Here is a 16581-nt window from a genome sequence, read left to right on the forward strand (position 1 = left end):
GGGATAACCTTATGATATGGTTTAACACTGAAAATTATGAATGATGTTATTGACACTAAAAAATAGTGATTTACACTCTTCCTTGACTAATTAAATTTTGTAAAATAAATCTAGAAGTTTGATTGATGTGTGAAAGTGCGAATAGAAAACTTGCAGTACCAATAACCTTACCCCTTCATATTCATATGATAATTTCTTAAATCCTAATGGTTGTTACCCTTCCACCGAATGCCCCTCGAATATGTTTCATTACGTCTCCAAAACATGTTAGTTGATAACACAATCATTACTACTCCAGGACACCAAAAGAGAGAGAAGGGAGATTTTAATTTATCAATTGAATGCACATGTCACGTCCCATGAATCAAATATGGCGATTGAACCATATCAAATAGCATATTATTGTTAATATAAACTAAAATATGGCTTTATAACACCGATGGCAACACCTGGAAATTCCACATTTTATACTAAAGTGTGATGAATTGCCGTTGTCTCATTCATACTAGTTACACACTAATTCACCTCCAGCGTGGGTCTAGACACATCAATCATGTGTAAGAATGTCTTTCATTTGTTATTTGTACCAATATCAAACGATCACTCCCTTTTAACAACTATTACAATTATATTTTTCGACATGACCATAGGTAATATGTTAGCATGATATAAGCTGTGATAGAGTTGGAAGAGTTGCTCTAATCTTAATCAACCACAATTACTAATTCACTTTAGCCCTAAGATCACATATCCCAATTTAAGTGTCACAATATAATTAAAGATTGTCATGTAATTAAATTAATAATCAGAAAAACATAAAATAAATTTTGCACATTATTTATTGAAATCTAATTGGTTTAGAACATGAGGACAATAATTTTTCGAGATAAGTGATTCTTGTTCTTTATGTGGGCCTGTAATGGCCCGTTTGAGAGATGAAACTCAAATAAAATAAAAGTGTATGTGTTTGTTCCGTTGAGAAAGGGAGAGAGAATGATAACGCGATCGAATTTAGCGGAACAGCTACGAGAATATCAGATTCGATCAAAACATGATTGGGCCTCTATCTCTTTCTTCTCCTCCACTTCTTCTTCTTCTTCTACTGTCACCACCTCAAATTCAAGGTATGACCCCACCTACTACTCCGAATTATTCCCTCTCTCTTTTTTTAATTCCTTTTAATGTTTAATTGTACACATATGGTGTAACGTGATTCCAATTCTCATATCACTTGTCTAGATTCTAGGGTTCAGTTCCGTTTTTACTCTTCTGATTAGGATAACATGCATTAGTTTATCGATCCAACAAAAATGTTCTTTGGAATCACAAGTGATGATAATTCAATTCATTGTAAATTTTATTGGCTCTTCCATTAATTTTATAATTATGATTTCGCAATCTGGATCATATTTTTAATCTCAGATGGAGGTGTATCATGGTGTTTATATGGCTTAAACCCAAATTTAAGTACATCGAGCCATTTCAATCTTGATTAAGGTCAAATATCTTTATTTGCTTTGGATTGATCATTTTTCAGTGTGTTGCATTTAGATGAATGATTTACTTTAGTTGGTTTAGTTGATGTCTGTTCTAATGCTTTTTGGACAACGTAAGGCCATGATATTGATGTTTTCTGTTTCTTCTTGATTGTGGTGCAGGGTGGATGTTGTGGTCTTTGTAATATGGGAACTTTTTATTTTAGCTTTTCTGGTTTTTTCAGTAGTCTCGTTGTACTTTAGGCACATCAAGCTTGCTTTTATACTAATCTGCATCACAGTGCTATTGCTTTTATTCATGAAAATTTCAAAGCACCTAAGACTGGCAAGGAAAAGGAAACAAAGGATGCTTCTTCCATTGTCCATGTAATGTGGTATCAAATCTTGATCTTAGGACTATTTCCATTTTGTTGCCCACCATTATTACTGGAATAGGATGTTGGCCATTCTTGACCGGGTCCACTGGTCCAGCCTCTCATTCATCACCAATTATGTAACTACTGATTCCCCTTACGGCTAAAATAACTACTTGTCGTTTTGCATCGAACAAGCTTATAAAAATGGTTGATGTAGATCATCACGGGACGTGTTGTAGCTTAGTAATGTTAGGGTCTGGCCACATACCTATACATTTGGCCTTTCTTTTCATTGCTCACGTATCTATATACGTAGTGCAGCTGATGTAAGTAACAATTGACTTTTTGATCCTTTGATAGTGTTACATTTGAAAGTTCAAATACCCATTAGATGAATTCGTGTGTAAGATGACACACTGCTAGATAGTTTTAATGGCTATGGTCAGTGCGAAGTGTTGGAACTTGCTTGTTTTGTGATATAATTCTTGTGGTATCAACCTTGCATGAACAAATGTGCCCTTAGTAACTTCACTCTGGGCGATGATTTGTGAAAATACCTTATGTCTTCAGACCCGTTAAATGTGTGATTTTGTATGGAATATTTGTTGGCAGGTACTACTTCTTAACTTCTTTTTTACTTGCATATTTTGATCTAAACTTTTCGGACGAGTCATTCATGATACCTACAACTAGAATACATTGGTTGTGCTCCATATAAGTGAAGCCTCCTCTCAATTTCATCTTTATTTGTCCATTAAACCCTCACTAATGCTAGCAAATCAACCTCCATGGTTATGATTTTTTGGGGTCATTGGATGGTTGTGATTAAGAATGGTGTAGTTACATGTTTTTACTGTGGAAGTGTGGATGAAAGAAGTGAATCTCTAAGCCAGTTCTAGTATGCCCCAAATGGCTCCCATGACAACCAGAACACTAAGGACCATCCCAACTACCCCGAGTGTCCAATTTAGGTAACAAACTGCACTATACCTGCTTGGTTTCTTAATCACTATCCACATGAAACGGGGAAAGCTAGAGTTATTGGTAGAGCAATGCTTCCAATTATAACAGCCAAAATTGACAAGAATGGTAAAGCTATGGAAATAATGAATGTCAAGCATCCAAAGAAATCCCCTGTAGGCTATTCTTAGCTTACCTCGGGCAAGGTCTATTCTTCATGGCCGTGTACCTGGATTCCAGATTGTCAAATACTGGCATTGCATAGATTTGGAAGGAACTGGGGCTGTTAATGACAACTACCAAGCTTGTTAAACCGATGTTCAACTTGGGTATTTCTGGGAAGCACTTAGAGCATCTCAATCCATTGATTCTTATCATATTCTTATTGAAATAAGAATGGCCTTCCCTCATTTATTATGTTGAGGTTCTTAATTATTAAGAATATTCCTTGCAAAAGAACAATTTTGTGTTCATTCTTATTAGAAGATGTGGCACTCCAAAGACAAAAAGGAGAAGAGAGAAATTGTGGGACTCAAGGAAGAATAAGAATAAAGTTTGTTAATGTAATGAAAAAAGTATATGTTATTCTAAATTTATGTGGATATGTTTTTAATTATAAAATATTGTGTGATTCAAAATAAGAATGTAGTTGATATGAAATGTAATAGAGTAATGATATCTTTACATTGTTTTTCTCCACACTGATCTTATAATAAAGGCAACATGTCAAAATGCAAAAAAAATCAATTTATTCTGATTGGTTGAGAAATAATTTCTCTTTAATTGAAATTATGTTTTAGTTTTTGATGTTACTTTAAAAAGTTCCCCTACTTGCAACTTCCACACAAATTTCAGAATATTTTTTACAACTTTTCATACACTTTATTCTTGTAACTTTGAGTTTTAAATTTGATTTTGCAACTTCTTAAGCATTCTTCTTATTTCCATTTATTCATTTTTCTCAAGTTTTTGTAATGTAGTTTTGTATCATTCCATATCTTTCAAATATTTTATTGGTATGTAGTTTAGTTAGTAGTGAACTACTTTTTGAGCCACTATAACACCATACAAGCCATAGGGATGACAATTAGGGAACCCATACCATGGAATCTAAGTTTGGAAGCTGAGCAAGGAAAATGGTTGCAGTTGTGAACACCTCATACCATTCTATTCCTATCATGATCAGTGTCACACATGTTCCACCAGATAGATAAATGATTGGGACAAGTGCTAATAGTGTTCTTAGCTTGAGAGCTTCTCTCATGCAATTGCATTTTGAATAGTCAAGGATTCACTTGATAATTCTTACCAATGTTTTGATAAGTTCAACATTTTAAAAAATTATATAATAATTCTTCCCACTACACATGAAGTAAAAATAAAATACATTAGTAATGATAATTTCACACTTTTTTCATACACCTTTATGACAAAGCTACTTGATGAGTTATCTTTCATGTACAATAATCATAAAATCTGAAGTCTCTCCATTTCAATATCTGATTTAATTCTTGTGGATTTGTGAGAGCTGTAGACCACTTAACCCAATGGGCTTTATTGTTGTATGGACAATGTAGAAGGAGAAGCCCAAGAACCAAAATTGAGATATTCAAGTAAAGTTTGCGGTAAATAAAGAAAGGGCTATAGTGTAAGCCACGTATATAAGAGATAAGCACCACCCAATATTTATGGCATGGATTCAAGCATGTCGCCTCTTACCTCTGCTTCTAAAATTAAATCCAAATATAAGACTCACCCAATGAATGAATATAAATCATTTAAATAATATTTCCTTTCTCACATTCTTTCAATTCCAATGGCCTTCACCACCAACGCTTTGATCTCTTCAAAATTCCTTGGTAGTAAAGTAGTTGCATCTCCCCCAATCCCCAAAATAACCAAATCAACCCTTCCCCTTTCATTGAGATATTTAAACGTTCAAAATGAGATTAACAATTCATCAAAACAACTTATATCGAAAACTTCAGAAGCTGCTTTAGCTGCTCTTATTTTCTCATCTCTCACTCTCACACCTCAAGCTATAGCTTCTGATTTAATTACTCCTCCCCCTGTTATTGAATCTCAACAACCCAATAAACTTAACACTGCCACGTCATTATCCCCTTTCTCACAAACAGCGCCTAACCCTCAATCACAAGCGGATATACCTGACGGAACCCAATGGCGTTACAGCGAGTTTTTAAACGCCGTCAAGAAGGGCAAGGTTGAGAGAGTCAGATTCGCAAAAGACGGTTCTGCCCTTCAGTTGACGGCAGTTGACGGTCGCAGAGCCTCCGTTACTGTACCCAACGACCCTGACCTTATCGACATTTTAGCAAACAACGGCGTCGATATCTCCGTCTCCGAAGGCGAATCAAGTAACGGCGGTTTGTTCAATTTTATTGGGAACTTGTTATTCCCAATCCTCGCATTCGCGGGATTGTTCTTACTCTTCCGCCGGGCCCAGGGTGGGCCCGGCGGGCCTGGTGGACTTGGTGGGCCCATGGATTTCGGGCGCTCCAAGTCCAAATTCCAAGAAGTACCGGAAACTGGTGTTACCTTTGGTGACGTGGCTGGTGCTGACCAAGCTAAGTTAGAATTACAAGAAGTAGTTGATTTCCTTAAGAACCCTGATAAGTACACAGCTCTTGGCGCCAAAATTCCGAAAGGGTGTCTCCTAGTTGGACCACCGGGAACCGGGAAAACCTTATTGGCAAGAGCAGTAGCCGGTGAAGCTGGGACTCCTTTCTTTTCATGCGCGGCTTCCGAATTTGTGGAATTGTTTGTTGGTGTTGGTGCTTCAAGGGTTAGAGATTTGTTTGAAAAGGCGAAGTCGAAAGCGCCTTGCATTGTTTTTATAGATGAAATTGATGCTGTGGGAAGACAAAGGGGTGCAGGTATGGGAGGTGGGAATGATGAGAGGGAACAAACTATTAACCAGTTATTGACCGAGATGGATGGGTTTTCTGGTAATTCTGGTGTTATAGTTTTGGCTGCGACCAACAGACCTGATGTTCTTGATTCCGCCTTGTTAAGGCCGGGTCGATTTGATAGGCAGGTTACTGTTGATAGACCCGATGTCGCTGGAAGAGTTAAGATCCTTCAGGTGCATTCTAGAGGAAAAGCGCTTGCTAAGGATGTTGATTTTGAAAAAGTTGCGAGGAGGACACCTGGATTTACGGGGGCTGATCTGCAGAACTTGATGAATGAAGCGGCGATTCTTGCAGCAAGGCGTGACTTCAAGGAGATAAGTAAAGATGAGATATCTGATGCCCTTGAAAGGATCATTGCTGGACCGGAAAAGAAGAATGCTGTTGTCTCTGATGACAAGAAGAAATTGGTAGCCTATCATGGTAATTTGTTTGTATTTTGTATGTTATATACTCAAATTTTGTCAATTTTAATCATTATCAATGCCGCATAGAAGAGAGTGTAGTTTTAGATTGTGGAATTGAATATTAGTTAGCCATGATAGGATTAGAACCAAATGCATTAAGTGGAAGTTGAGGTGACACATATTGCTTAAACGATGATAAAATATCGCCTTAGGTACTTTGGGCTTGTAAGAAGAAGAGTTGTTGTTTTAGAAGTCCCCATAAGAAGTGTAACCTAATCATTAAATATACAGAGAGACTAAGAAACACTAAGCGAAACCGTTAAGAAATATTTAGATGTAAAATTTTGCCTATAGACCTATAAACAATAGGATATTATGGTATTATTCGGTCCAGTTAGCTAACTCCACTTAGTGGGATTAGCCTTGATGACGGTTGCTGTTTAATACCCAAGTTTTCATTTTTGGGTCTTTAACCTTTTTACCTTCTATAATTTTCAGAGGCTGGTCATGCTCTAGTAGGTGCTTTGATGCCTGAATATGACCCTGTAGCCAAGATATCAATAATTCCTCGTGGCCAAGCTGGCGGTCTCACATTTTTTGCTCCGAGCGAAGAGAGGCTTGAGTCTGGATTGTACAGTAGAAGCTACTTGGAAAATCAGATGGCAGTTGCTCTGGGTGGAAGGTTAGTGCAGCATGCAATCAACACTACCATGCACATTTCCTATTCGATTTTAGATTTTGGCATTTGCAAGTAACTCTTAACAATTACGCAACCTTTCAACTTTGAGAATAATATGAAAAGTTCATCCTCTATGAAAATGCAGGGTTGCTGAAGAGGTCATTTTTGGCCGGGAAAATGTCACCACCGGAGCATCAAACGACTTTATGCAAGTTTCACGAGTGGCAAGGCAGATGGTTGAGAGATTTGGGTTCAGTAAAAAAATTGGACAAATTGCCATTGGCGGACCTGGTGGAAATCCATTCTTGGGTCAATCTGTAAGTTGATGCCTTAATTTGTCTCAGTAATTTACATTTTCATGCACCGAAAACATTATTCTTGGAAGCCAAGGAATGCCTCTCACCAATACAGTTTACAAATAATTTTTATTGCAGATGTCAACACAAAAAGATTACTCCATGGCAACTGCAGACATAGTTGATGCAGAAGTAAGGGAGCTAGTAGAGAAAGCCTATTCTAGGGCAACAGAAATCGTCAACACTCACATTGACATCCTTCACAAGCTTGCTCAACTTCTCATAGAAAAAGAAAGTGTGGACGGTGAAGAGTTTATGAGTCTATTCATTGATGGAAAAGCCGAATTATATGTTGCATAGTGTTGTATTTAAACCACAAAATCATGTTTGTACCATATGATACACAAGACATGTATACTGTAAGAATCAATTAAATATTTTATCAAATTCAGGGGGACAAAATTAGCACAACAGCTTCTAAAAGCAATATGGTTCTTCCTCCCTCTATGTTACACCTTTAAATGAAATCCACTTGCAAATTCAAAAGCATAAACAGTCTTGCTGTGAATACAAAAGGTTATGAACTCAGTGCCCTTTCCCTTGTTGCCTTTTTTCTTCTAAAGCAGAAGCCTCACTCAACATGTCACTGGCATCCTTAGTCATGTTTAATTTGGAAAGAGCTACAGACTGCATGTAAAATGCTGTAGGCCAGTCAGGATAAACACATTGAGCTTGCATTGCATCTCGTAGAGCAGCATCGGGTTGATCACAAAAGAGATAGCATAGACTTCTCCGAGCATAGACGGTTGGGGAAACCATGGTTCCACCATCAATGAACTGTATATTTGAATCAAATCAATATTACAACAAAATGCATCTTATGCTGTTATTTTCTCATTTACAGACTAGGTGTATGATAATATCATGCTGTGACATACCTGGGAGTAACACTCAAGTGATGTTTTGAAATCCTTGTCACGAAATGCCAAGTCACCATGCTTTCTTGCCTCCAACACATCCCTCATTTGCTGGGTCCACTCTTGGAAAGACAACTAAACATGTGAACAAAGAAAGAGTTAGTGTAATGTTCATAGTATAAACATTACAAGAGAAGTTGTCTATCTCTTCAATTAAGTACCTCATTAGTCCCTTCATCATCCCTATAATGTGTCATCAAGAAAATCTGATGAACAGCTGTAAGGTCCATGCGAGAACAAGCATCGCCAAATGGAGACAGGGGATGCTGTGGGGTAGGAGGTGCTTCCTCATGCTTTGGAATTCCGAGCAGAACATATGATGGAACCTGATAGCAAAATAGACTATTATTATTAGCCAGACATCCCTGTCAGTGCAACCAATTAGTTGTAGTCATATTTAAAACAGGCTAACCCATTTTCCCTTCTTTCAGTACCCCAAAGATTACAACAAAACATGCTGCCCATACAAAAGAACGCACCCTTCAAGGAGAGCCACTGCATCTCAGTAACGTGTCAAATCTATGCCCAAAGAGTGATCTAACGGCTTGCACAGGGTTGTGTGTCAATTGCCTTACTCTAGCTACTGCTAGTTTCCACACAATGAACACTACTAAGTGAGGAATAATAGATTCTACTTTTGGTTGCATCAATGGCATATGGGTCACTCAAATTGTTTTGTGACAGATACACTTTAAGTGATGATGCATTGCTGATCTCATAAAAATCACAAGAAAGACAATGTTTTTTAAAAGGGAGCAAGAAGCTCACATCAGGTTTCAATTGTAGAGCGGAAAGTGTTGTAACAAGGTCCTTGGTCGTCGGCCGCTCCCGAGGTTCATACTGCAAACAATGCGATGCAAGATCAAAAACCACAGTTGCCTCTTCTGTTGAAAAGTTCCCCTCCAAATGTGAATCCATGAGGAGTTGAATATTTCTACCCTTTATCATGTCAAGAGCCTGCATGGACAAAGAATAATACTTTGCTAAGTAATATGGAAAATGAACAACGAGTAAAGATAACACAGTAACTATAAGAAGAAATTGTAGAATGAAATAATCTTCGCATTAATTTTCCCATAAGCAAACTCTCCGCGTTCCTCACTAGCATTTCCAACCAAAAAAATATAGCAGCCTATGTGCTTTTGGAATATAAAATAATCTGTTAGAATACATTCTGGAGGGTAAGCCTTAGCACAACGGTATGGTTGTTTGCTTTGTGACCTAGAGGTCGTGGGTTCAAATCCTGGAAACATCATCTTTAGAATACAATCCATTGTTTTCCTTTACTATTTTTTATATTGATGCTATCAAATAGGATCCAAACTAAGCTTAAGATAGTGGAGGCCAATGACTGGTTTTTATCCACACTCTGGTATGCAAGAGCTCTTAGGGCTGAAAGCATGAACAATGCACATGTCCAATTTTTCCTTGTGCTGAAATTTTAATTTCAAAATTGTAGAACAGGGTGCTAAGGATTGAACTCCGAACCACTTGGCCATGGAGGCCTAGATATCAATTCAAGAACCAAAATCTATTTGAGACAGCATATAATGATTTGGGTACATGGTATACACAATCTTTTTATAAAAAATACAAAAACTCTGCCATTAATATTGGTTGAACTATGAACTATAAAATCATTCTAAAATTGAGATTGGGAGGTTCAGGAAAGACTTACATGACTTGGAGGGATATGCTTGCCACTTAGAAGATCCAATAATACAGTCCCAAAACTAAAGATAACGCTTTCTGGAGTAACCCTCCCTACAAAAGATACATATATCATAGGTGTTACAAGAATTTGTACAACAACCATGATATTCAAGGTAAAAGCAACATATATATAACTGAAAAGCTTCCTCTGGAAGGCAGATAATTTGATGACATGAAATAATTGAGCTAAAACTTCTTTTAAGACTCTCAATAAATGATACAAGGACACCCCATAGGAATTCCCTTTCAAATATTGTTAACATATACAGCAATACAGCATCACACTAATTCGTTGTAAACATACAACTTTCGACAACAAGAACAATAGCTTGGTTTATAGATTTTAGACCAACGTAAATGAGGTTTATAGTGTAGTTCTAATACCAAGAATGACTGAAGAGTTTAGGGGGGAATGATGAGTAAAAAACAGCATAAAATATTGTGATACAGCATTACAGAAAGCATGCAGGTACCAATTCTCAGATACTCAGGAGGTGTATAAGCAAGATTTGTGCTATAACTTTTCCCGTCCCTGCTGTTCTTAATCAACCCAAAACACGAAAGCCTGGGGTTGCCATTCTGCAAAAAACATCAAGAATCTGTCAATTTTTGTTTCACATATAGACATGGCTATTTCACATGACAGTTCCGAATACTACCAGCTACAAATGTTAAATAATCAGACACTTGAAGTAAATGTGAACTCAAGATATTGATCCATATATGAATCAAATATACAGCATAGTAAAATAACTACGAACCTCAGAAGAGTAGGAAAAAAGTAATGTCCTATAGGCTATAGTATAGTTTACCTCATCAAATAGAACTCTGTAAGCATTCAAGTCGTGGTATAACGGATGACCTTTACCACTACAATAGTCTAAAGCTTCAGCAATGGATTGAGCAACTCTTAACCGCATGCTCCACTCAATTGTCTGATTTTCCCCTACCATAGATAGAATAATAAAATGTTACAAACATAATTGCAAAGAAGCAAAGAATAATAATAAGAGTTTAAAATCTGTGCAAGAGTTTTTTACGCTGTTAGCATATCATCCACCATTGACCATTGATTTGTATTACTTTTGTTTAATATTTTAATAAATCAGTGATTGATATTTGCTGACAGTGTAAAAAACAGTTACACGGATTAAATCGTAATAACAATAAAGGAGAAGAGATAGATAACGGATACAGTGAAAAAGATGTTTGGCAAGAGTATCGTTAGCCATGTAATCTGCAACTAGGAGCCTCTCATCACCATCACAGCAATAACCAATCAAATTAGCAACACTATGGTGCCTCAATTTCCCAACTCCCCAAGCTTCATCCTATGGATTCAAATTCAAATTGAAACTCAAATTCAATCAAAAAAGAGCATTAAATGAATTGAGCAATGAGAAGTAATGAAACTTACAGCGAACTGCTTAGGGTCAGGCCATGCTGATTTAGAGAATCTCTTAACTGCAATCCAACGACCGTTACGGTTCCCTTTGTAAACCACATTCGCCGCCTTTTCGCCGCTCTCGGACACGATGTGGTCGGAGCTGAAGGTGGTGGTGGCGGATTTGAGGTCGGAGAGAGAAAATTGAGAGAAGGGTGGAAGGTTGTGAAGGGAAGCGTTGGAGGGAGAAGGAACGGTGTCGTATGGAGGAGGAATAGAGTGTTTGGAAAAGCAAGAACCCATTTAGTTGAGTTTGAGTTTGAGTTTGAATTTGAGTTTGAGAGAGACATAGGAATAGGAATAGGAATAGGAATAGGAAAAGTGAATATCACAACTCACAACACAACTAGGCAAAGCGTGTGTTTGTGAATCAAAACATGCGCACCTCTCTTTGTCTTTTCTTTCAACACAATTCATCTATAACCTCACAACTTTCTTAGCTACTCACTCTTCCCACTAATTTTCTCCTTTTTCAAATTATTTGTGTGAATATTCTAAAATTATTTAATCATTTAATGACTATATTCTATCCGGATAAGAAGAGATTAGTAAATATATAATGTATTTTATATGAATTATTAGGTATAATCTAAATATTATAAACGATTTATATTGAAGGTCAAATACATATTTTAAGATATGACTTTATAAATAGAGATGAGAGATTAATATATGGAGATCATGCTTACACTTGTCCTTTTTATTTTGAAGTGGGTTACACCAAATTTAAATATAAAATAATGCTTATTGGGTTGGAGGTAATTTTTATTACCAAGTAAAATTGGAGTTGGAATAATTAAATTTAGGCTCATAATTTTTCACTCAAATCTCTAAGTAGTTTAGACATATTTATAGTTAACTCTATTCCATATTTTCCAGTGCCCTTGACCATTTGAATCATCATGTACTTCTTCAGGCCCATACATTAGAAATCTTTCTAGCCAACCATTCAAGATTTTCACATTGGACTTTTGGGCGTGAATCCAATCTGAGAAAGTTAAATTCCAATTTTGTAGCTCAGATTTGAGTTTTGTTGTTGCATCAATTTGCATATCTTTGGACATTTTGAGAAACTTAGAAAAGTGAAGCCGAAAGAAAACAACAATCTTGTCAATTGTGATTAACAAATTAGTGGTGGGTGATTTACTGACAATATAAAAAATTCTTATTTTTGTATTTATTAAATATCCAACATAAAGTGAGATGTATTAATTATAGTTCTCTAATAATATATGATTTTACTTTAAAATAAAAATATTAACATTAGAGTATGAAAATAAAATCATTGTGATTATTTCAAGTTTTGGATTATTTGTAAATGTGTATATAAGATGAGAAAAAGATGTATGTACAGAAAGATATGAGTTTTATACACTGTTATTGTATCATTAATCATTAGTATTAATTATTATTGACTTACTTTTCAGAAAATATAATTCAAATAAATGATAGATGATATAATACATATGTATAAATCTTTACATATCTATATATATATATATTAACTCATATAAAAAAATGATATATCTTTCTAGTAATTCGTCCTACCTACAATACATTACATTTTTGCGGTGAATATGAACCCTAGTATAAGAATTTAGAAGGAGTAGGAGATGATAATTAATAATGGGTAGGTGGGAAGGTGTAAGGCAAGAGTAAAACCTCATCCTTTTCACTAACTTGTCCCTTTTGTTCTGTTTGATGATGATGATGATGATGATAACTTCCATTCCTCAATTACCTTCTTCAACAACTTTCCTCTCCTTCCAAACACGCGCCCCTTCATCCATTAAATTCCCTACAAATTCAAAGCATAATATATATAAATATTCAAATTTTGGATTCAGAGTTGAAGCATATGATTCAAATTCCAACACTCCTAGTTCTGGCGATTACAAACCCCCCAATGCCACTCTCGTAATTATTCTTCTTACTCTATTTCAATATCATATATTATTATTATTATTATTTAAATATCAATAATATCTTAGAATTTTGTTTGTCTTCTTATACTAGTTGAGGACCTTATAAGCTAGTCAACCAGTGAAGTTTACAAAAATAAAATACATGTTAGTGTTTATGCTATGGCCTTATTTCAATAAGTGAGTTTGTATTGATAAGTTACATGTGTTTGGTAAAGGAGCTTATTTCAATAAGTTACGAGTTTATAAAGTCGTATTTGATAAGTTCCTTTGGGTAGATTTTATGGCCTAAAAGTCCGGGGATTGTCATTTTACATGTATCGAAACATGTAATTGAAGAAAGAGTTATACGTATTTAGTTCTGTCTAAGTAGTCAGCAGTTATCATTTGTGTTGCTGACTAGTGACTATTCGTCTTAAAATCGCAAGTCAAAGAGCAGGAGAGAAATTCTACTGGAATATGTAAAGAGCGTGCAGCCGGAATTTATGGAGCTGTTTGTGAAAAGAGCACCTCAACAGGTATGGTGTTGGTTTGTTATCATATCAATTCAATCCAATGATCACTGTAAAGTGGATATTGATTGTTCATGTTCTACACTCTTAATAATGAAACTTAGTTGGTGATTAGGTTGTGGGTGCAATGCGAGAGACGGTGACAAATATGATTGGAACACTGCCCCCTCAGTTTTTTACTGTCACAATTACCACTGTAAGATTTATTATCTCTATCATTTTATAATAAACAGTTTATGCAAGCTTAAGTTATGAATAGCTAGCTGTTCTTGTCGGTTGTTTTACTAAATGTTCCTATCAAGTGGCAGACTTTGATTTGCCTGATATGTTACTTATTGAAATTTGTGTTTTCAATCTCTATCCCCGTCTATATGGTTTTGGTGTTTTATTTATTTTTAACCATTTGCTGAGTCCCAAAAGTCCATCATTTTGAAAGAAAAAAAATCAGATTATACTTGTTGCCTTTTGCCGCCAAATCCCCCCTCCCCATTTTGTAACTTTTTGCATTGTAAGCCCCAATTTCAGAGGCTTTTATAGATTATTCCCCTTACAGAACTTGTTGTCTGAATTTATTGGGAAACATAATTGATACTGATAGCAATACATTATTAGGCCATGCAACTGCGTTGAATTTTAGTTCTTCCGTTTCATACTTATTCCAGTGGAATATTTGGCTTTGATTTAGGTAGCTGAGAACCTTGCACAGGTCATGTACAGTGTCATGATGACTGGATACATGTTCAGGAATGCACAATACCGTTTGGAGTTGCAAGAAAGTTTGCAACAGGTTGCCCTTCCTGATGTGCAAGATAAAAAGGTAACATTGTTTCTCTTCCTTCTTTTTTTGGGATTCTGTGGTTCAGAAGATATCTAATTGCTTGGATAAGTGAAGGGTGCTTTTAAACCACTCAGGTAGCCGAATGACTCTTACTCAGACCAATTGGTCCAGTAGTTTCAAACCACATCCTTTACTACATTACGTACGTAGAATTCCAGTTGGGGTGGCTTAGAGGAAAGAAAAAATTCCGAGGGACTTCCTTTAGTTTAGTGTGTGTTGGGTTGGCAGAAAAGAGACAATCCTCTTAGTTGGTAGATTAGTTTCAAGCCTAAAACAGAAGAGGATTGAGGCTTGGGAATTTTGTGTTAAAAGGTTTTCTTTGACAACTAATTGGCCATGGTATTTTCCTTTACAGATTACACTACTACGGTCCCAAGTAAATTCAGAGCAAGTATGCTCTAGTTTGTACATTCTTTAACTTCTACTCTTAAATATTGCAGGATATCCCAGATTATGCTCCTGGTACACAGAAGAATGTTTCAGGTGAAGTCATTCGGTGGAACAATGTTTCTGGGCCTGAGAGTGTAGATGCGAAAAAGTACATTGAATTACTTGAAGCGGAGGTCGAGGAGCTGAATCGTCAAGTTGGGAGACAATCTAGCAATGCACAAAATGAACTGTTGGAATATCTAAAATCTCTCGAGCCTCGTAATTTAAAGGTTAATTCTACTTTCCTTTATTCAATATAAAATACTTATGTTCCCTTTATCCAGTTGATAACTGTTGTCTGCTTAATATAAATTTACGTAGCTCAATCTTAACTTCAGCTTTCATTGGGATTAATTATGAAATTTATTTTCCATTAAATATCATTTTTCACATGTTAAATCGGTATTGAACATTCTGGAATTGCATTTCTTTTCAGAAGAAGGTATTGGTTTGTGTTCAATTAATGTACTCATCAGTTAGTTATAATCACTGTTGTTGGTTAGGTGATCTATATAAATGTGATACTGCCTATAGCTTTATTTGACATTCCCACTCAGGCTATTCTGCTTAACGAATTTAAGTTTTCCTCTCAATTTCTACAGTTAGAATCTATGTGCATATTTTATTGAAATATTCATTGATGTGCCACAATAACCCACCATATTATTGTGTAGGATTTGACTAGTAGTGCTGGGGAGGATGTTGTGTTTGCGATGAATACATTTATAAAGCGTCTACTAGCTGTTTCAGATCCTGACCAAATGAAGGTTTGCCTCCGCAGTAATCTCGATCTCATTTTTTATCTCTTTTCTTCAGCCATCATCATTAAATGACTCCATTTACTATCCAATTCCTTCTTACTTGGATGGAAAATTGCTCTAGAATGCACATTTGACCATTTATCCTCTAACCAATGCTTACCTGATGATAAACTGTATAGTGTATACTATAAACAAGGGTGTTTTACCTTTCTGAGTCCTGACTTTGAATGATTGAACTTGTAGCATGTACCTTGTAACTGTGTGAACTTTGTAGTCATAAAAAATACATAGGTAAAGATTTCCTGACTAATAATTTGGTAATGTTATACTAGGTAAATTGATAGTGATTTTTATTTGTATGAACTTACTTTTCTTCAAAGTGATTTATGGACCTATGTGTGATTCTTGTGAGAGGTGAACTGCCTTCTCTTCTCTTGTGGCTTGCCATTACTGTAAGTAGTTTCATCTGAGACTTTTGTGTAACTTGCTTCATATTTGATATTATAGACTAGCGTGACCGAGACTAGTGCACCTGAACTTGCCAAACTGCTTTATTGGTTGATGGTGGTCGGGTACAGCATTCGCAACATTGAAGTTCGTTATGACATGGAAAGAGTACTTGGCACTCCTCCGAAGGTGGCCGAGTTGCCGCCAGGTGAAAATGTTTAAGAAGTTTTGATAAAACTCGTTCAGCAAAATACCCTTGTCCCGAAGCTGGAGCCAAATTCTCTGATTAGATATTTGCAACTTTTTAGCAGTTTGACTTGATGGAGAAGGCTGCATTTTTCAGGGGACCTGAACTACTGGCCTCACTTAACTTTATTTATCCTGTGGAACTTTCTTTCTTTCTCTATTTTTTTT

At 36.0% G+C, this 16581-nt stretch overlaps 4 protein-coding genes across 4 annotated transcripts; 3 read left to right on the forward strand and 1 right to left on the reverse strand.

The window, feature by feature from the left end:
- On the forward strand, window positions 949–2423 carry LOC109327352. The gene is made up of 2 exons (XM_019560462.1): window positions 949–1124; window positions 1659–2423. The coding sequence occupies exons 1-2, from the start codon at window positions 994–996 to the stop codon at window positions 1864–1866; spliced, it is 339 nt and encodes a 112-aa protein (XP_019416007.1). The 5' UTR covers window positions 949–993; the 3' UTR covers window positions 1867–2423.
- On the forward strand, window positions 4590–7595 carry LOC109328128 (ATP-dependent zinc metalloprotease FTSH, chloroplastic-like). Its single transcript, XM_019561429.1, has 4 exons — window positions 4590–6165; window positions 6648–6831; window positions 6974–7145; window positions 7263–7595. Exons 1-4 carry the CDS (start codon window positions 4629–4631, stop codon window positions 7482–7484), a joined length of 2115 nt encoding a protein of 704 aa, XP_019416974.1. The 5' UTR covers window positions 4590–4628; the 3' UTR covers window positions 7485–7595.
- On the reverse strand, window positions 7545–11678 carry LOC109328129 (probable serine/threonine-protein kinase At4g35230). Its single transcript, XM_019561430.1, has 9 exons — window positions 11232–11678; window positions 11010–11145; window positions 10627–10760; window positions 10288–10393; window positions 9780–9865; window positions 8870–9058; window positions 8263–8427; window positions 8063–8176; window positions 7545–7961 (listed from the first exon to the last, which is right to left on the reverse strand). The coding sequence occupies exons 1-9, from the start codon at window positions 11499–11501 to the stop codon at window positions 7710–7712; spliced, it is 1452 nt and encodes a 483-aa protein (XP_019416975.1). The 5' UTR covers window positions 11502–11678; the 3' UTR covers window positions 7545–7709.
- LOC109328682 lies at window positions 12949–16568 on the forward strand. The gene is made up of 7 exons (XM_019562258.1): window positions 12949–13175; window positions 13609–13698; window positions 13808–13888; window positions 14378–14509; window positions 14971–15189; window positions 15634–15726; window positions 16228–16568. The coding sequence occupies exons 1-7, from the start codon at window positions 12960–12962 to the stop codon at window positions 16387–16389; spliced, it is 993 nt and encodes a 330-aa protein (XP_019417803.1). The 5' UTR covers window positions 12949–12959; the 3' UTR covers window positions 16390–16568.

This window comes from Lupinus angustifolius, chromosome LG15, assembly GCF_001865875.1.
Source record: "Lupinus angustifolius cultivar Tanjil chromosome LG15, LupAngTanjil_v1.0, whole genome shotgun sequence".
NCBI lineage: Eukaryota > Viridiplantae > Streptophyta > Magnoliopsida > Fabales > Fabaceae > Lupinus > Lupinus angustifolius.